We start from the raw sequence: 20,779 nt of genomic DNA on the forward strand, positions 1-20,779 counted from the left end.
CTGCACCTGGTCTTTTCCCTGAATATTTTCAATACACAGGCTAAATTCACCAATACAGAACCCACGGATATGGAGGGCCAGGTGTACCTCCAACACAGCAAAATAATGTAAGTTCAATTGTCTATCTTCCTATTTCAACAGTTCTGTCTTACTGATTGGAAAAGTTTTAATCCCTCTCAAGCTGCATACAAGATTTGTTCCTTACCCCTCCCATTTTATATCCCTCTACTCTCATCTCACCTCTGTACCATCCCCTCAGCCACATGGACCTACCGGCATCATCTAGACAGTTCCCTTGGTAGGACTTTATAAAGCCCTATCTTTGCATGATTTGGATAGCAGTTGGGACAACAAACCAAACACCCACCTTTCTGTTACGTTCTGAACATTTCCCCTCCCTCCTCACTCTGAAGCAGGAACAAATATATACTTTTCCAGCGAGTCATAATTTCTACCCTTGTCTCTGCTAGCTCTTCTGTCTCTCAAACTTTAAAAGCTCACTCAACTAGCCCAGATCTCACTTTTGTCATCCCAGTTACTTCTTCCTAAGTTCTCAGTGGAGCTGAACCAAAAGTTAAATTGTAGTATATACAAATTTAACATTCTAAATATCACAAAACACTTTAAAAAATGAAATATCAAAACAAAAACACAAATGCAACTTTTTGAAGGAAAGGAAAAGTTCTAATATCCCCACAGCCAACCTTATGTTATGCAACTAAATACAAATTCTTCGGGCAAAAACAGCACAAATTTGATAATTTCAAGACACATATGCTACCATATTCTTTTTTTTTTTTTTTTTGAGACGGAGTCTCGCTGTACCGCCCAGGCTGGAGTGCAATGGCGTGATCTTGGCTCACTGCAAACTCTGCCTCCCAGGTTCATGCCATTCTCCTGCCTCAGCCTCCAAGTAGCTGGGATCACAGGCGCCCGCCACCTCGCCCGGCTAGTTTTTTTTGTACTTTTAGTAGAGACGGGGTTTTACCATGTTAGCCAGGATGGTCTTGATCTCCTGACCTCATGATCCACCCGCCTCGGCCTCCCAAAGTGCTGGGATTACAGGCTTGAGCCACCGCGCCCGGCCGCTACCATATTCTTATTCATAAAACCTGAGGCTTTCAGTGTTTCCCTAATATTTGTACACTGTCTCCAGTTACATTGTGTTGTATTATCATACTTCTTCTTCTCTTTTTTTTTTTTTTTTTTTTGAGACAGAGTCTCGCTCTGTTGCCCAGGCTGGAGTGCAGTGGCGCCATCTTGCCTCACTGCAACCTCCATCTCCCAGGTTCAAGCGGTTCTCCTGCCTCAGCCTCCCGAGTAGCTGGGATTACAGGCGCCACCACCATGCTCAACTAATTTTTGTATTTTTAGTAGAGATGGGGTTTCACTGTGTTGGCCAGGATGGTCTCGATCTCCTGACCTTGTGATCTGCCCACCTCAGCCTCCCAAAGTGCTGGGATTACAGGCGTGAGCCACCACGCCCGGCCATATTATCATACTTCTTAAATGCTACTCTATAAAAGTTCAGTGGGCTGGGCACAGTGGCTCACGCCTGTAATCCCAGCACTTTGGGAGGCCAAGACGGGTGGATCACGAGGTCAGGAGATCAAGACCATCCTGGCCAACATGGTGAAACCCCATCTCTACTAAAAAGATACAAAAAAAAATAGCTGGGTGTGGTGGCGTGTGCCTGTAATCCCGGGTACTTGGGAGTCTGAAGTGGGAAAATCGCTTGAACCAGGGAGTCAGAGGTTGCGGTGAGCTGAGATTGCGCCACTGCACTCCAGCCTGGCAACAGAACGAGACTCCCATCTCAAAAAAAAAAAAAAAAAAGGCTGGGCGTGGTGGCTCACGTCTGTAATCCCAGCACTTTGGGAGGCCGAGGCGGGCAGATCACGAGGTCAGGAGATGGACACTCTCCTGGCTAACAGTGAAACCCCGTCTCCACTAAAAAAATACAAAAAATTAGCCAGGCATGGTGGCGGGCACCTGCAGTCCCAGCTACTCGGGAGGCTGGGGCAGGAGAATGGCGTGAACTCAGGAGGCGGAGCTTTCAGTGGGCCCATATCGTGCCACTGCACTCCAGCCTGGGAGACAGTACGAGATTCCGTCTCGGAAAAAAAAAAAAAAAAGTTCAGTGACTACTGTACTCTACCATTTTAATTTAGACAGCAGCTGAAAATTAAAGGTTTCTTACAGGAAGACTACTGTTGGCTGCTTGTTCTAGCAGAGATGCACAATCTGTTAACATCTGCCTCCCAATGAACCCTAAAACTAGCTTCTCAAGGTATGGACCAAACTTTCTTTTCAGAGAACTCAGTGGCCAAGTTTACACTATTGTGGCTCTTGTCTAAGTGCTCATACTGCACTACAGCACCACAAAAAAGCAGAAAGAACATGTTGATGGTGAAGTTAAACTCACTTCTGCCGTAACAGCAACCAATGCTGGCTACTTTCACTCACAAACTTATCTGGTCATAGGAAATTCAACTTATACCAGGCATGGTGGCTCACGCCTGTAATCCCAGCACTTCGGGAGGCTGAGGGGGGCAGATCACCTGAGGTCAGGAGTTCGAGACCAGGCTGGCCAACATGGTGAAACTCCGTCTCTGCAAAAATTGGCCAGGCACGATGGTAGGAGTGTATAATCCCAGCTACTCGGGAGGCTGAGGCGGGAGAATCACTTGAACCCAGGAGGCGGAGGTTGCAGTGAGCTGAGATCGCACCATTGCACTCCAGCCTGGGCGACTGAGCAAGACTGTCTCAAAAAAAAAAAAAAAAGGAAATTCAACTTAAAAATGCCACTGCATACAAATATTGTTGCCACCCTTTCCACCACCCTTCACCTACCAGAACTCCAATGCCACTGCCAGGGGAACCATTTAGAGAATTTGTGGGTTCTGATGAGAATCAGAACTTGTGAAGTCAATCCTCAAGCAGCAGGCCTGTCAACATTTTAGTCTGCCGAGCCCAAAAGTCTTTTCCTAAGTGCCTATTTTTTTTTCATGTTATTATGCTGCCTAAAATACTTCCAATTCAGAGATTAATTTGGGTAAACAAACATCCTATTTAAAAATATGAAGACTTACTAGAGTTAAGGATGTATCAATCATTTCATAATCTAAATTAATTCAATCATATTGCCTTCTCTTAGAAGCTAGTAACAATGAATTTAGAGTTGATACATAGAGGAAAAGGGTGTTGATTTAGAAGAAGAGGGATGTAAGTAGCTTTAGTGTCACAAGTGCCTTTCAGGGACGAGGTCAGAAAGGCCTGCAGTACCACGTGAGGGCAACTTAGGGCATGAAAAGACATTAAGCACCTGGAGCCACAGACACAGCAAGAAGTTAAAATTAATGTATAAAAACCTTTGCCTCTGCCCTGCCTTTTTTTTTTTTTTTTTTGAGACGGAGTCTCGCTCTGTCCCCCAGACTGGAATGCAGTGGCGCGATCTCGGCTCACTGCCAGCTCCACCTCCCGGGTTTGCGCCATTCTCCTGCCTCAGCCTCCAGAGTAACTGGGACTATAGGCGCCCGCCACCACGCCTGGCTAATTTTTTCATATTTTTAGTAGAGACGGAGTTTCACTGTGTTAGCCAGCATGGTCTCGATCTCCTGACCTCATGATCCACCCGCCTTGGCCTCCCAAAGTGCTGGGATTACAGGCGTGAGCCCACCGCGCCCGGCCTGCCTCTGCCCTGTCTTACGCCCAGTAACAAAGAGAAAATATTCTTCAAATTCCCTTCTGTACTCATGCTAAGGAGTACAGAATAGACATGAGTTAGTAAGAGCCCGGAAACTACTCAGATAAACCTGGATTTGACTCCTACTTCTGTCATTCACTAGTATGACTCTGAGTAAGTTACTAATTTCTCTAGGCATCAGTTTCCTCAGTTATAAAATGAGGATTTATCAACTTCATGAAGCGCTACTGTGAATTAAGAGAATTCAGGCCGGGCGCGGTGGCTCAAGCCTGTAATCCCAGCACTTTGGGAGGCCGAGACAGGTGGATCACGAGGTCAGGAGATCGAGACCATCCTGGCTAACACGGTGAAACCCTGTCTCTACCAAAAAAATACAAAAAATTAGCTGGGCGAGGTGGTGGGCGCCTGTAATCCCAGCTACTCGGGAGGCTGAGGCAGGAGAATGGCGTAAACCCGGGAGGCGGAGCTTGCAGTGAGCTGAGATCCGGCCACTGCACTCCAGCCTGGTCAACAGAGCGAGACTCCATCTCAAAAAAAAAAAAAAAAAAAAAGAGAATTCAGCTGGGCGTGGTGGCTCACACTGTAATCCCAACACTTTGGAAGGCGGAGGCAGACAGATTGCTTGAGCTCACAAGTTTGAGACCAGTCTGGGCAACATGGTCACAAGTTTGAGACCAGTCTGGGCAACATGGTAAAAAACTCCCATCTCTATAAAAAATAAAAAGATTAGCCAGGCGTGGTGGCAAGTGCCTATAGTCCCAGCTACTCGGGAGGCTGAGGTGGAAGGATTGCTTAAGTCCAGGAGTTTTGAGGCTGCTGTGAGCTATGATCATACCACTCCAACCTGGGTGACAGAGTAAAATCCTGTCTCTTAAAGAAAAAAAAAAATTCACATTAAAGAACTTGGGATACCTCTCAATTAGCAGTTAGCTATTAATAGACTGGCCAGGCACGGTGGCTCCCTTGAAGTCAGGAGTTCAAGACCAGCCTGACCAACATGTGAAACCCTGTCTCTACTAAAAACACAAAATTGCTGGGCATGATGGTAGGAGTCTGTAATCCCAGCTACTCAGGAGGCTGGGGTGGGAGAATCGCTGGAACCCAGGAGGCAGAGGTTGCTGTGAGCCGAGATCACGCCACTGCACTCCAGCCTGGGTGACAGAGCAAGACTCCGTCTCAAGAAAGAAAAGAAGACAAAACAAAGAAGGAAGGAAGGAAGGAAGGGAGAGAGGGAGGGAGGGAGGGAGGGAGATGGACAGACAGTCCCAAGTTTACAGTACTCTATATGTAAACGACATGGACGTATAAAGTGTGAATATATATAGCTTATGGAGAAATACATTTTTGACAGTAAACAGGCAGAGAAAGACATCTCATTTTTCTTTTTCTCACTCATCTGATGCTATGAACATGTGTCTCATTCAAGTTAAACACTCATTTTTTTTAAGAGCAGTACAATGAAGACAGCAAAAAACTGTTACACTAGAAAGTGAATGGTATGCATAGAGAACAAAATGATACATGCAAGGGATCTGCTTCAAAGAAATCTGTAACAGCACTCCAGTGTGACTGAGAAGCATTGAGAGCTGATATAGAAGCTGATATAAAGAGAAGTACAGTATGTATTCTAAAATTTCTAAGATTCATAGGTCTATAGAGTTAAACATTACAAGAGAATTTATTAAAAGGATTCTACAGCGAATGGCATTACAACGCACAACAAATAAAACTATAGTAAAGGAAATAACAACTGTAATATTTTGGGGCAGATGATGTCAACACTCAGGGTCCAGAGTTAGAGGATGGGGAAAGACTATTTTGCCATCCTTTCTACAGTCTTCACACAACCATTTAACGTGAGAACCTAACCTTTAGGGAGCATATTCCCGAGATGGTGCTACCATACCACTGGTAACAATCTGAGGTCAGGCGTGGTGGCTCATGCCTGTAATCCCAGCACTTTGGGAGGCCGAGGTGGGCGAATCACTTGAGGCCAGGAGTTGGAGAGCAGCCTGGCCCACATGGCGAAACCCCATCTCTACTAAAAATAACCAAAATTAGCCAGGCCTGGTGGTGGGCGTCGGTAGTCCCAGCTACTAGGGAGGCCGAGGTGGGAGAATCACTTGAACCCAGAAGGCGTAGGTTGCAGTGAGCCAAGATCACGCCACTGCACTCCAGCCTGGGCAACAGAGCAAGACCCTATCTCTAAATAAATAAACAAATAATGTGACAGGATGACTTCCATCTTTGGATTCTGTGAGGACAGTGACCTGCAAGAGCTTTCCAAAAAAAGTGCCACTACATACGCAGATTTTTTAAAAAGGAAGCACATGCTAAATCTTGGTAAGTCTGAACAAAGGTAGTGCTAGAAAGAAGTCCATGAAGCAAAGCATACCATTCACTTTCTTAAATAAAGCCAAACTAAGCCATCTGTTCCTGTATCATCAGTTGTTCTTAGCGTAACACTTAGTGAATCATTTTAGAAACAGGAGCTAACTGAAAGAGAATTAAAGGTTCCGGTGGTTCTCAGTGTCAAAGCCCTGGAGGCATTCAGTAACATGAGAGACCATTTTTGGTGTTTCATGCCTGGGGAGTTGGGGACACTACTGGAATTTCGTGGAGAGAAGCCAGGGGTGATGTGGTGGACTGAAAAATGTCCCCCAAAAGACTACTCGAACCTTTATTTCAGACTTCCAGCCTCCAGAACCATGACAGAATAAATGTGTGTTAAACCACTCAATTTGCTGTAATTTGTCAGCAAGGCAACTAAAAGTGTTCAACTTCTGGAATGGATAGAACTGTCCTACTGCAATTGCCAATAACACTATCACTGAGCTACACAGAGGAATATGAAGAAGTGAAGGTTAACTGAAAGGGAAGAGGCTGAAAAGTAAGGAGGGCTAAATGATAAGGCAAGGAACAGTGATAAACAAGTTTAGTGAAGTTACACATTTTACCTACATTTTACCTATATACCCGAGAGGTACTTAACAATTACTGATGGATCAGCTGTAAAGAATTTGGACTTCTATCTTACTGCAGTTAGAAGAACATAACTTTTTTTTTTGTTTTTTAAGCGGGGGCTAATAAAACAAGTTTGACAAGTTTACAGATTTAAACTATTTGCAAACTTGTTAAAAATGGGCTTATTGGGACTGGGCACGGTGTCTCACGTCTGTAATCCCAGCACTTTGGGAGGCCAAGGTGGACAGATTACCTGAAGTCAGGAGAAACCAGCCAACATGGTGATACCCCATCTCTACTGTAAGTACCAAAAAAATTAGCCAGTCGTGGTGATGCGCGCCTGTAATCCCAGCTACTCAGGAGTCTGAGGCAAGAGAACCGTTTGACCCTGGGAGGTGGAGGTTGCAGTGAGCCAAGATTGCGCCATTGACTCCAGTCTTAGTGACAGAGCAAGACTCCATCTCAAAAACAAAAAAAGAAAAAACAAATTAAAAACGGGCTTATTTTGAGGCTCCAATATTGTAGGCAGCAGCAGGGTAGCTTAATCTAATCCAGTCATCTATACCCCATGACAGGAGTCTTACTTTGTTTCTCACCACATGAACCCCCTTCTGAAACTTCCTTTATCTGTCCTTCTCTCCATCTGTCTTACACTTGCTAATGAATGGCACCAAAGGGCATTACTTAACCCAGCCGTGGCACACAATTTATGATGGCCATTTTCATGCTGCTATCTTCCAGTTTATATTCTTACGCACACACTGTCTACACTACTCTCAGTGCCAAAAGAAGGACAGTGATCATCTCTTCACTACCATCCAGAAACCAAAGTACAGCAGTCACAGAGACTTTTAAAACAATCATCCTCATCCCTGTACAGAAATGACAGGGATAAGAGGTTACTTTTCTGTTCCACATTTTCCCCAGCAATGATACCAAAGTAAGCTAAACTACTTGCCAAGGATATGGGAGTGGATGATAGTTGTGAGAAATAAGCTGAAATTTTAACCTCAGCCTCTAATCCTGGAGTTTTTAAGTTTTCAAATATTGAAAACATTTTTAAATGCATACCAAAAAACACGAAGTGAGTACAGATAAATCGAATTATTAAGTTAGGGGATAGATAAGGCAAACATTCATCAGTTCACAAAAGGAACCAGTGGTGCGGGAACTAGTGCTAATGGTGGGAAATGCATGCGCCTAGAAGCCAAGATGCCCGAGTTCCAGTTCCTGTTCTGCCATCACCTAGGCCAGTGCTACCCAAACGGTAGTCCTTAGACCAGCTATCTCTTACTAGTCTGTGACAAGATAAAAATACAAATTCCAGTGGAAGCATTCAGAAACATTTACAGCAATTTGATAGAGTAATTTTATGTCTGTTGAATCTAATAATTAAAAGTTGGGGCGTGAAAGATTTATGGATGGTGGCCAGGCGCGTTGGCTCACACCCGTAATCCCAGCACTTTGAGAGGCCAAGGCAGGAGGATCACAAGGTCAGGAGATCAAGACCATCCTGGCCAACATGATGAAACCCCCATCTCTACTAAAAATACAAAAAATTAGCTGGGTGTGGTGGCGGGCGCCTGTAATCCCAGCTACTTGGGAGGCTGAGGCAGGAGAACAGCTTGAACTTGGGAGGTGGAAGCTGCAGTGAGCCGAGATCGCACCACTGCACTCCAGCCTGGCAACAGAGCGAGACTCCATCTCAAAAAAAAAAAAAAAAAAGATTTATAGATGGTACGTTATTACATGAAAAATGCCCCGTATCATTAGTCATCTGAGAAATGCAAATTAAGACCACAATGACATACCATTACACACTTATTGAAATAGCTTTAAAAAAAAAAAATGGCCAGGCATGGTAGCTCATAGTAATCCCAACACTTTGAGAGGTTGAGGCGGGCAGATCACTTGAGGCCAGGAGTTCAAGACCAGATTGGCCAACATGGTGAAACCCTGTCTCTAATAAAAATACAAAAATTATCTAGGCATGGTGGTGTGCGCCTGTAGTCCCAGTGGTGTGCGCCTGTAGTCCCAGTTACTTGGGAGGGTGAGGCAGGAGAATCGCTTGAACCCAGGAGGCAGAGGTTGCAATAAACCGAGATCACGCCACTGCACTCCAGCCTGGATGACAGGGTGAGACTCCATCTCAAAAACAAAAAACAAAGAAACAAAACAACCCCAGGCGTGGAGGCTCACACCAGTAACCCCAGCACTGTGGGAGACCAAGGCAGGAGTTTGAGACCAGCCTGGGCAACACAGGAAGACCTCATCTATACAGAAAATAAAACATTAGCTGGGCATGGTGGTGTGTGCCTGTAGTCCCAACCACATAGGAGGCTGAGGCAGGAGGATCACTTGACCCCACGAGCTTGAGGCTGCAGAAAGCTACGACAACACGGCTGCACTCCACCCTGGGCAAGACAGTGAGATCTTGTACCAAAAGAAAAAAAAAAAGACAACTAAAAATACCAAATGATGGCAAGAATGCAGAATAACTGGAACTCTCTTTTATTATTACTATTATTTTTATTTTTTAATTTTTTTTTGAGACATAGTCTCGCTGTCGCCCAGGCTGGAGTGCGGTGGCGCCATCTCGGCTCACTGCAAGCTCCGCCTCCCAGGTTCACGCCATTCTCCTGCCTCAGCCTCCTGAGTAGCTGGGACTACAGGCGCCTGACGCTACGCCCAGCTAATTTTTTCTATTTTTCAGTAGGGACAGGGTTCCACCGTGTTAGCCAGGATGGTCTTGATCTCCTTACCTCGTGATCCGCCCGCCTCGGCCTCCCAAAGTGCTGGGATTACAGGCGTGAGCCACCGCGCCCGGACTATTCTTATTTTTTTAATAGAGATGGGGAGGGGTCTCCTTTGTTGTCCAGGTTGGCGTCAAACTCCTGGCCTCCAGCAATCCTCCCACAGCCTCTCAAAGCCACTATACTTTCCAAAGTGACTTTAGAAAGTCACTATACCAGAAAGCCACAAATTCTTTGTCAGCTTCTTAGAAAGTTAATATAACTATTATTATACGATCCAATAAACACACTCCTAGGTATTTTTCAAAAGATATTCACACAGTTGTACACTACTGTTTCTGGCTTTATTTATAATATCCCCAAACTGGAAAGTATCCTTCATTTGATAAATGCATACACAAACCACAGTATAACTATACAATGGTATACTATTCCCCAATAAATAGGAAGGAACTACGAACCACGACAACATGAATGAATCTCAAATGCAAAAGCTTAAGAGCAAGAAGCCAGACTCAAAAGGCTACATATTGTGATTCCACTTACATGACATTCTGGAAAACAGGAGACTAAAAACAGATTAGGCTATAGGCAGCCCAGCCCGCCAAGTCCTCGCCTGGCTGCACGCCAGCCTGACCAAGCCACAGCCAGAGGACACAACAGCCCAACCTAGCGGGGCCCATCACCACCTGGTCTGGGGATCATCTCTACCACAAGGGGCTGAGGTACAGCTGCCCTGGGGAGGGAGGGCAGAAGGCCAGGCACGTGGGCTAAACTGGCAGGCCGCCGCAACGCGTAAATGTTTCCACGCCAGCAAACATTTACTGAGCATCTATCATGTATAAGAACATTGGCAACAAGCCCTCCAACAAGCCGGTCCCTGAGAGGAGCGTGTGGATAGTGCCTGTGTGGGCGAGCGGACCCTCTCTGGAGCTTCAGGGCCAGGCATCCCACTGGGATGGGTGGAGCTGGCCCCCTCACCCGCTCCAGATTGTGGCCTGGCCACTGTGCCTCTTTTCTTGGCTGTGATGGGCATTGGGGTACTTGTTCCCCTCCTGCCTGACCATCAGGTGCCAGCTGGCTTCACTGTATCCTTGGGAAACTGTGGAGCTGGGGCATGGAAGAGTAGGGACATGGCAGAGGCCTGAAACTCGGCTCAGAGCCTCAGGGAGCATAAGGTGGGGCATAGCAGGACAATCCCAGTCTTGGAGACCAATTGCTTACCTGCCTGGCCTTCAACCCCCATCTGACTTATCCACCTGACAGGGTGAGTGGATAGACCCAAAGTACCTTGGAGCACTCACGTGAATTGTATCAACACTAAGATTCTGAAGTACCACAGGGACAGAAGAGAGCCACCTTGAAGCTAATTGTGTTAGCTAAACAAAGGACAAATTAGAGAGTAATAATTGTTCCATTTACAAAGTAATTTTTCACTTTTCTTTTTCTTTTGAGACAGAGTCACACTCTCATCTTGCCCAGGCTGGAACGCAGTGGCACGATCTCGGCTCACTGCAAGCTCCACCTCTCAGGTTCCAGCGATTCTCCTGCCTCAGCCTCCGAAGTAGCTGGGATTACAGGAACTCACCACCATGCCCAGCTCATTTTTTGTATATTTAGTGGAGACAGGGTTTCACCATATTGGCCAGGCTGGTCTCAAACTCCTAACCTCGTGTGATCCACCCGCCTCAGCCTCCCAAAGTGCTGGGATTACAGGTGTGAGCCACCATGCGTGGCCACTCCTGATGTTTTAAGTGCCATGATATTCTCCTGGTTTTCCTCCTACATCTTTGGTTTTTCCCGAGTCTTCTCTGCACTTTCCTCTTTGCAGTCCCCCAGATGTTGGTGTCCCTTCAGCATTGTGTCCTGGAGTCTACTATTTCCCACACTACACTCTCTCCTGCAAGATGCCATCCTTTCTCTTTTCCTAATTTTTTTTTTTTTAGAGACAAGGTCTCTCTCTGTCACCCAGGCTGGAGGGTAGCAGCAGGAGCATAGCTCACTGTACTCTCAAAGTTCTGGGCTCAAGCAATCTTCCCAAGTCAACCAGGATTACAGGCACACACCACCAGGCCCAGTTAATTTTTTTTTTACTTTTTGTAGAGACAGGCTCTTTGCTATGTTGTCCAAGCTGCTCTTGAATTTCTGACCTCAAGTAATCCTTCCACCTTGGCATCCCAAAGTGCTAGGATTACAGGTGTGAGCCACTAGGCCTTGCCTCATCCATTTTTACAACTTTTTTTTTTTTTTTTAAGACAGAGTCTCTTGGCCGGGCGCGGTGGCTCAAGCCTGTAATCCCAGCACTTTGGGAGGCCGAGACGGGCGAATCACAAGGTCAGGAGATCGAGACCATCCTGGCTAACCCGGTGAAACCCCGTCTCTACTAAAAAGTACAAAAAACTAGCCGGGCGAGGTGGCGGGCGCCTGTAGTCCCAGCTCCTCGGGAGGCTGAGGCAGGAGAATGGCGGGAACCCGGGAGGCGGAGCTTGTAGTGAGCTGAGATCTGGCCACTGCACTCCAGCCTGGGCGACAGAGCGAGACTCCGTCTCAAAAAAAAAAAAAAAAAAAGACAGAGTCTCGCTCTGTCGCCCAGGTTGGAGAGCAATGGAGCGATCTTGGCTCACTACAACCTCCGCCTCCCAGGTTCAAGCAATTCTCCTGCCTCAATGTCCTGATTGGCTGGGATTACAGGCACACGCCACCATGCCCAGCTAATTTTGTATTTTTAGCAGAGATGGGGTTTCACCATGTTGGTCAGGCTAGTCTCAAACTCCTGACCTCAGGTGACCCACCCACCTTGGCCTCCCAAAGTGCTGGGATTACAGGTGTGAGCCACCGCGCCCGGCCCCATTTTTATAACTTTAACTGCCATCAATATGACAGATTTCTCACACTTCTTTCTAGATCCAAATATTCACCTGCTTGAACAGCTCCATTTGTAAGTCTTATCAGCAGCACCTTAACTTATCCAAAACTGAGCTAACCACCTTCTCCCCACACCTTTCTGCTATTCCATACCTTCATAAATAGCACTGTTACATACCTAGGTGTCCAAAACAGAATCCTAAACTTCATTTTAACTCTGATTTCTTACCTTATCTTTTGGAGTCCACTTCTCTGCCACTAACTTTTTTTCAGGACACCACTATCTATCTTTCCTGGGTTAATACAACAGTATTATACTGATTATACAATACTGATCTCTGAACCTATCTCTTCTCCACTACAGCCAAGTAACTCTTAAAAAAAAAAAAAAAAAGGCCAAATCAGATGTAACTCCTTTTTAATAAATACATTTTTAATATATTTTGTAGAGATGGGGTCTCACTATGCTGCCCAGGCTGATCTCAAGTTCCTGGCCTTAAGGGATCCTCCCACCTCAGCCTCCCAAAGTGCAGGAATTATAGGTGTAAGTCACAGTGCCCAGTCTCACTCTTCTAAATAAAACCCTTGACTCCCCACTATTCTCAGAATAAAGCCAAGATTTTTTTTAACATGGCTTACAAGGCCCAATCCAATCTCCCATTTATCTCCTGAAGTCCATTTATTGCACTAGCTGTGCTTTACTCATTTGGAATTATCAATTCCCTAAACCTATTGTCTCACCTCTCTCATCTCTGTCTGTATATATGTCTGCCCAATTCTCTTCCAAGTCTCTGCACGTTCCTCCTACCAGAAACATCTTCCAGATTTTAGATAAAAAATTATTTCTTCTGGGAAGCCTTTCTTGACCTCCCTCTTTAGTGCTCCCGTATTAGCTCCTTACCATTCTCTCACTGGATTCTAATACCTATTCATGTGTCTCTATTCCTGTTAACCTTTAAGCTTTCTGAGGACAGACGCCATGGCTTGCTCACAATTGTATCCTTAAGATATGAACCACGCCTGGCACATAGCAGTCTAACAATAAATAATGAATTTACTAATAAGATTCCATTCGCAACTCAAAATTACCTCCCTTAAATTTCTGAAACTTCAGCCAGGCGTGGTGGCTCCCACCTGTAATCCCAGCACTTTGGGAGGCTGAGGTCGGTGGATCACCTCAGGTCAAGAGTTTGAGACCAGCCTGGCCAACAAGATGAAACCCCATCTCCATTAAAAATACAAAAAATTTAGCCGGGCATTCGTGTCTGTGGTCCCAGCCACTACGGAGGCTGAGGCAGGAGAATCACTTGAACTGGGGAGGCAGAGACTGCAGTGAGCCAAGATCGCACCACTGTACTCCAGCCTGGGTGACAGGGTGAGACTTGGTCTCAAAAAAAAAAAAAAAAAAAAAAAGAAATTCTGAAACTTAATTATCACCTATTGAAACTATTGTTAAAATTCCTGAAGTTTTATCTTAACATCTATAATACTGTGACCACCTTTCCAGACACAGAGAACTTAATCACATTTTAATATTTTTTAATTTATTTATTTAGAGACAGAGTCTCGCTCTGCCGCCCAGGCTGGAGTGCAGTGGCCGGATCTCAGCTCACTGCAAGCTCCGCCTCCCGGGTTTACGCCATTCTCCTGCCTCAGCCTCCCGAGTAGCTGGGACTACAGGCGCCCACCACATCGCCTGGCTAGTTTTTTGTATTTTTTAGTAGAGACGGGGTTTCACCGTGTTAGCCAGGATGGTCTTGATCTCCTAACCTCGTGATCCACCCGTCTCGGCCTCCCAAAGTGCTGGGATTACAGGCTTGAGCCACCGCGCCCGGCCTCACATTTTAATATTAACCCAAGAGAAAGGAAATTCCGTACGAAAGAATATGAATGAGGCTGGGCACAGTGGTTCACACCTATAATCCCAGCACTTTGGGAGGCCAAGGAGGGAGGATCACCTGAGTTCGGGAGTTCAAGACCAACCTGACCAAAATGGAGAAACCCAGTCTCTACCAAAAATACAAAATGAGCCGGGCACGGTGGCGCATGCCTGTAATCCCAGCTACTCAGGAGGCTGAGACAGGAGAATTGCTTGAACCCAGGAGGCAGAGGCTGCAGTGAGCTAAGATCTTGCCTTTGCACTCCAGCGTGGGCCACAGAGTGAGACTCCGTCTCAAAAAAAAAAAAAAAGGAATATGAATGGAAATTGGCCATCAAGCTAAATACTATAAACATGACAGTTCCTAATTTTTATAATAAATATGTACTCACTCAACAATTTGAAAGATTAAGGCCTCTTCTACAACTGAGGTTCTATAATTTTCTGAAGTATGTGATTGCCACTATGCACAAAGCTCTATGAATTTCTCTACCAGTAACCTCTTGTACTCTTCTTAGCCTCTACTTTCTATGCCCTCACATTTGTCCTTACCTTCTAGTTTATTTTGCACCTGTTCTATAGTGTCTATGTATCCCTCACCTTCACTCCATGAATTATTCTGATTATACGTGTGCACTAGTTATATGTGTGGTACATGTCAGCCCAAAGTTGGTGCTAATGGAACACTGCATGGCTCAAAATACTTTTATTTTATTTTATTTTATTTTTTTGAGACAGAGTCTCGCTCTGTCGCCCAGGCTGGAGTGCAGTGGCCCGATCTCGGCTCACTGCAACCTCTGTCTCCTGGGTTCACGAGATTCTCCTGCCTCAGCCTCCTGAGTAGCTGGGATTACAGGCGCGCACCACCATGCCCAGCTAATTTTTATATTTTTAGCAGATACAGGGTTTCACCATGTTGGCCAGGCTGGTCTCAAGCTCCTGAACTCCGGTGATCCACCCGCATTGGCCTCCCAAAGTGCTTGGCATTACAGGTGTGAGCCACCACACCCAGCTTCAAAACATTCTTTAAAAATTGCTATTTCAGAATAGATCCAGCCGCATATTTTTCCTTCATGTTTTGAGAATTGATATGACTTCTGAAAGTGTTCAACAGTAATTCAAAGCCATGTATGATAAATCAGAGGAGATCAAACAGTAGCATTGTAAAATGTGGAATGACTATAAAAGTAACAAGACTGGTTTTCTTAGGCAGCAGTGAGCTGAAATCACGCCACTGCGCTCCAGACTGGGTGACTTAGTGAAATTCTGTGGGGGGGGACCCAAAAAGCAAGCATGAATGGCAAACCATGCTGTATATAGCTTCTCAGTATGGTTACTACAAAGGTCGTAACTTCTCTTGGCCACCTGCTTATCAGTCTGACCATGCAAAAACTGTTTATGGCATAATGTTAGTGAGAATTCCAGAACTGTGTCTTTTAGTTGGGCATGGCAGCACACGGTTGTAGTCCTAACTTGCTCTGAAGGCTGAGGCAGGAGATCACTTGAGCCCAGACAGTAAAGGATGCAGCAAGCTATGACTGTGCCACTGTACTCCAGTACTCCAGCCTGGGTGACAGAACAAGACCATCTTTAAAAAAAAAAAAAAAAAGAAAAGAAAAGAAAAAGAAATCTCAGAAATTGTATATACTATGATCTACAATGTAAAAATAAGTATATAAACAAGAAGTGGAATATGTAAAACAAATATTGCTGTTGTGAGAAGGAGGATTAGTTCTTTTCCCTTTTATCAAAATTATTTCAGCCAGGTGCAGTGGCCCACGCCTGTAATCCCAGCCCTTTGGGAGGCCAAGGTGGGTGGACTGTTTGAGCCTAGGAGTTCAAGACCAGCCTGCGCAACAAAGTGAGACCCGTCTCCACAAAAAATATAGAAAGTTACCCTGGAGGCTGAGGGGGGAGGATCGCCTGAACCCAAGAGGAGGAGACTGCAGTGAGCCATGATCAGACCACTGCACTTCAGTCTGTGTGGCAGTGTAAGACCCAATTCATCTCAAAACAACAACAACAAAAAAAGTTATTATGATATTGTCTTTTTAATAATCTCTTTTTTTAATCAGCCATTACTGAACCAGGCACACTGATGTGCACCTGTAGCCCCAGTTACTGGGAGGGCTGAGGCAAGAGGATGGCTGAGCCCAGAAGTTGGAAAACAGCCTGGGCAACAAAGAGAGGAGACCTCCATCTCTTAAAAAAAAAAAAAAAAAATCAAAACTCAGTCATTATGTCATACTCACTGAATCAGAGAGAGATCTGTTCTATTCAGTAAGAAATAAGACTTTTCTAAAATCTTTCAATTTTCCGTTCTATTTCTAAATGCCAAAGAAAAGATAAGACTCACATTTATTTTAATTTTTTTCTTTTTCTTTTTTTCCCTCCTGCCTAAGGAATAAGGACTCACATTTTTGATGATGCATTTGTTTTTACAAGAATGTTGAGCTTCCAAGTAAAACCTCTGTGAAATCAGAGCATAAGTGATTAAGGTCACTATAATTCATCCAGCAATTAATAAATGTAAAATACCTTTTAATCATAAACACTACGATTTAAACATATGTGGAGAGAACTCCAAAAAAATTCTTTTTAAGGCATGTAAAAAAGGCAAAAAGAAACCAATCATGTGTTTCTAATGGTTAATCACTAACTTGTAAGAAGAATCCCAAAAATTATCAATAGAAATTCACAGTATTTCAGGAACACTCTGAGGTATCTTCCCTCTGTAGATTTTCAGACATCATTGTCTACTGATGGAGGGCCTCCAACTTGATCCAGAAATCAAGCTGTGTAGACTAACAGAAACAGAATTAAAGCAATTAAGTGAGTCAATTCACCTCATCACACTTTGGTTTTTTTGTGCACCTAATAAAAATGTTGCAACAGAAGTAGTAAAGTGGCGTTAAACCAATCAGAGTTTGGGAAGACTAGTAATTAGCATAAGAAACTGAAAATTAATTAAGTGGCTTTTAGGGCCAGGCACGGTGGCTCACGCCTGTAATCCTAGCACTTTGGGAGGCTGAGGTGAGTGGATCATTTGAGGACAGGAGTTCAAGACCAGCCAGGCCAACATGATGAAACCCCGTCTTTACTAAAAATACAAAAATTAGCCGGGCCTCGTGGCAGGCGCCTGTAGTCCCAGCTACTAGGGAGGCTGAGACAGGAGAATCGCTTGAACCCGGGAGGTAGAGGTTGCAGTGAGCCGAGATCGTGCCACTGCACTCCAGCCTGGGCAACAGAGCGAGACTCTGTCTCAAAATAATAATAATAATGTGGCTTTTTTTCCTTCTTTTTGTTTTTTGAGAAATGGTCTTGCTCTCCTGCCAGGGATGGAGTGCAGTGGCATGATCAACTCACTGCAGCCTTGAACTCCTAGGCTCAAGCAATCCTCCCACCTCAGCCTCCCCAGTAGCTGGGACTACATGTCGGTGCCACTACATCCAGCTCACTTTTTTTTTCTGTATAGATGGGGCCTCACTATGTTTTGCCCAGGATGGTTTCCAACTCCTTGCCTCACGTGAATCTCCAGCCTCCGTCTCCCAAACTGCTGGGATTACAGGTGTGAGACACCGCGCCAGGCCCAAGTGGCATCATAAACTATCTCTAGGAAATCTAAAGAAAGGATTAATAGTGATATTCACTTCTCTATCAGATTCACTGCGAAAATTTTTCTATATAAGCATAACGCATCAACACTAACTTATATACACAATAATCTTCTCCACAGCAATGATTTGTTAGACATTACGAAATCCTTTATATATTTAATAATTCAATCCTTTATATCTTCAATAATCCAATCACAAAGTTTAAAAATATTAAGAGAAGTTATCATGTCACTCCTCACCCCAATTTCATTACAAATTTTACTTTACTAACTTTGACCTGATGTTCCATGCCCACAAGCTAGATAACAATGCGTCAAATATCTCGTTATCACTGCAAAGCAAAAAAATAAAGCTAGCTTTAATATAAAACTTTAACTAGTATACAGCCTGTAGTAGTTAAAACAATATAAAATTTTACTTAACCAGATACTGCACGTTAAACTCTAGGAACATTAACATGGAAACATTCTCCGCATCTAACACATTCCGAGATAAAGTACAGATCCGTTGAGAAAGGGAACTAACATTCTGACCTCCTTCCAAAATGACAAACTAGAACGGCAAAATTACACTCAGGCACACTGGAGTACTCTTCCCTCAAATCCCTCCACAGAGCACTTCATCATTTGCTCCGCCCTCTAATAACTCATGCAAGAAAAGTTCAGCACCATCAGAGAGAAACAAGACAGAATTCAGAGAATGGCTTTAGGGCCTTTCCTCCAGGCGGTAAGAGGATCTGCGTGTGCCCTTCGCAGGGGTCCAAAGGGAGAGAACAACCTAGGCCTAGGGTTTCGGGGATACTGACACCCAGAAACAGATTTTCTCTCAAAGAAGTTTCTGCCGCCATCCCTATCTTATCAGCAGGAGGCCCCGGCGCCATCGTCTCCGTCTTTATGATTTTATTATGGGGAGGTGGAAAACGCCACCCAGGATTCCTCCAGGCCTCCCCGATTCAGCTTCGGGGTCCCCCTCATTCTTCCCTCTAAGCCGCAGTCCCCGGGTCCTCCTCGGCACCCCCGCTTCGGGCGGCCTATCCCCCGGGAAGTGTACGGGCACGGCCGAACCCACCGGCCTCGCCGTGAAGGCGGGAGGGCCCGAACCCGCCAGGGCCACTGCGATGGCTCCGAGGGGCCCGGAAAGGGGAAGGGCAGGCCGGGGACCGGGGCAGGATGACCTGGCCGGGGAAGAAAGGAAAACGGAGGTGAGGAGACGCACCGCCCCGCAGGGCTGCACCGAGAAGGGAGATGATGAAGGAGGAGGAGGAGGGCGGTGGCCCGGGTGCGGCCCCCCACTCCTCCCGCCCCCGGGTCCCCGGGCCGGCGGGGGCGGCGGACTCGGCCCATTCCCAGGTCTGGGCTGGCGGGGGGCTGGGGGATCTCCCTCCACACTACTAGGAGACAGAGAACGAGGGTCTCGGGAGCGCGGGGGCTGTCTCCCGCCTGAACCCGGAGACCCCGACGCCGTCGTCGCCTCTTCCTCAGGAGGGAGGACGGGAGCTGTGGGTAAAGCCCGAAGGAGGAATGCCTGAAGGTGAGGGGAAGCCCGGGGCAGACCCGCCGCCCGCTCCGGACCCCCCCCTCCACCTTCCGGTAACCGCGTCTCTTACCGGTGATGGCGGTGAACTGTTGAATTAACCCCTTCAGCGCCGAGGACGCCGCGGAGCCCCCGTGGGCAGCCATCTTACCGCCGCCGCCGCCGCCGCCGAACAACAACACAGACACACACGGACCGCCCTCCCCCACCTCGCCGCGCGGTGTGCGCAGGCGCATTGACCGCCCCTCAAGCCCCGCCCCCAAGCCCCGCCCCTCCCGGCCCCCTCCAGTGGTCTGCGCAGGCGCACTTGCCCACCGGGCCGGAGCGCTACCCGCTCTCCGGTTGGCTGCTCGGTTGCTGCCTGCCCGGTGCATCGTTTTTGCCACTGCTGGTGCTTTCCTCTCCGGGCTCCAAGGCTAGTCTCGCAGGCGCAGTGTCGATTCCTACATTCCGAAGGAAGCTTCCGTCTTGGCAGATATTTCGCATTTCAGCTTCGCGAGCTTTATTGACAGGGCCAACTCCGGTAACGGTATTTTTTCTGCTTCGCAGTTGCTCCGCGCTCTGTTAGGTCCCATCAAAATACAAACCCTGCCTCCTCGCTTTGAAGCGACTCTCCCCGTCCCCGCCCCCCAGCCTCTAGACTAATGGCTCAGCTCACCGACTGTGGCGAGTGAAATTCCAGAACCCTTCATACCAAAGAAAGCACCTAGCGCAGGGTTGACACCCAGTGGGTTCCCATCAGCGATTATTTAGTCTGCTTTCCTTAAATAAATCGGCCATCACGTCTCCCGTTAGCGTCTTAGTGAGACCCCAAGAGGTGTCATGTGTATAAAAAGAAACTCTGTATATGCAATAGAGTTGAGAAGACATATAGAAAGGAGACTGGAAAAGTGTGCTCAAAACGCTGGTAATGGTTACCTTCAGAGAGGAGAACGATGGGCACGATGGTCAAAGCAGACTTTACTTCGAGTTTCTTATTTATCTTTTTATTTTTAAACAAACATTACTGGCCGGGCGCGGTGGCTCATAAGTGTAATCCCAGCACTTTGGAAGGCCGAGGTGGGAGAATCGCTTGAGGCAAGGAGTTCGAGACCAGACTGGGAAATATATCAAGAATCCATCTCAAAAAAAAAAATTCGTGTGTTACTTGAATAATTTTATTTTGTAAAACAGTTACATGAGTGGGGTGCGCTCAAATCTAATGATTCCCCACCTTGCCCATAAAGTTAAAAGAGATTCCGTGCGGCCCGGTGCCGTGGCTCAAGCCTGTAATCCCAGCACTTTGGGAGGCCGAGGTGGGCGGATCATGAGGTCAGGAGATCGAGACCATCCTGGCTAACACGGTGAAACCCCGTCTCTACTAAAAATACAAAAAAATTAGCCGGGCGAGGTGGCGGTCACCTGTAGTCCCAGCTGCTGGGGAGGCTGAGGCAGGAGAATGACGTCAACCCGGGAGGTGGAG

General features: G+C 46.3%; 1 protein-coding gene and 1 long non-coding RNA gene across 4 annotated transcripts in view; one reads left to right on the top strand and one right to left on the bottom strand.

Annotated features, from left to right (window-relative positions):
* Positions 1 to 19,525, bottom strand: part of LOC105470773 (UBX domain protein 7) — a 79,095-nt gene extending 59,570 nt beyond the window's left edge. Inside the window, exons 1-2 of one of the 3 annotated variants that reach the window (XM_071090568.1) lie at positions 19,391 to 19,516; positions 18,056 to 18,115 (exon numbers count right to left, since the gene is read on the bottom strand). In XM_071090568.1, the coding sequence (XP_070946669.1) occupies positions 18,056 to 18,115; positions 19,391 to 19,463 (133 nt within the window). In that variant the 5' untranslated portion in view covers positions 19,464 to 19,516. Of the gene's footprint in view, positions 1 to 16,583; positions 16,638 to 18,055; positions 18,116 to 19,390 lie in introns of all 3 variants that reach the window. The other 2 variants (XM_071090570.1, XM_071090569.1) reach the window with 2 other exon arrangements.
* LOC112424770 (uncharacterized) overlaps positions 18,393 to 20,779 on the top strand; it is a 38,831-nt gene continuing 36,444 nt past the window's right edge. The window contains exon 1 of the long non-coding RNA XR_011619496.1: positions 18,393 to 18,510. This is a non-coding gene — a long non-coding RNA (uncharacterized lncRNA). The remainder of the gene's footprint in view (positions 18,511 to 20,779) is intronic.

The sequence above is a fragment of the Macaca nemestrina genome, chromosome 2 (genome assembly GCF_043159975.1).
Source record: "Macaca nemestrina isolate mMacNem1 chromosome 2, mMacNem.hap1, whole genome shotgun sequence".
Taxonomy (NCBI): Eukaryota; Metazoa; Chordata; class Mammalia; order Primates; family Cercopithecidae; genus Macaca; species Macaca nemestrina.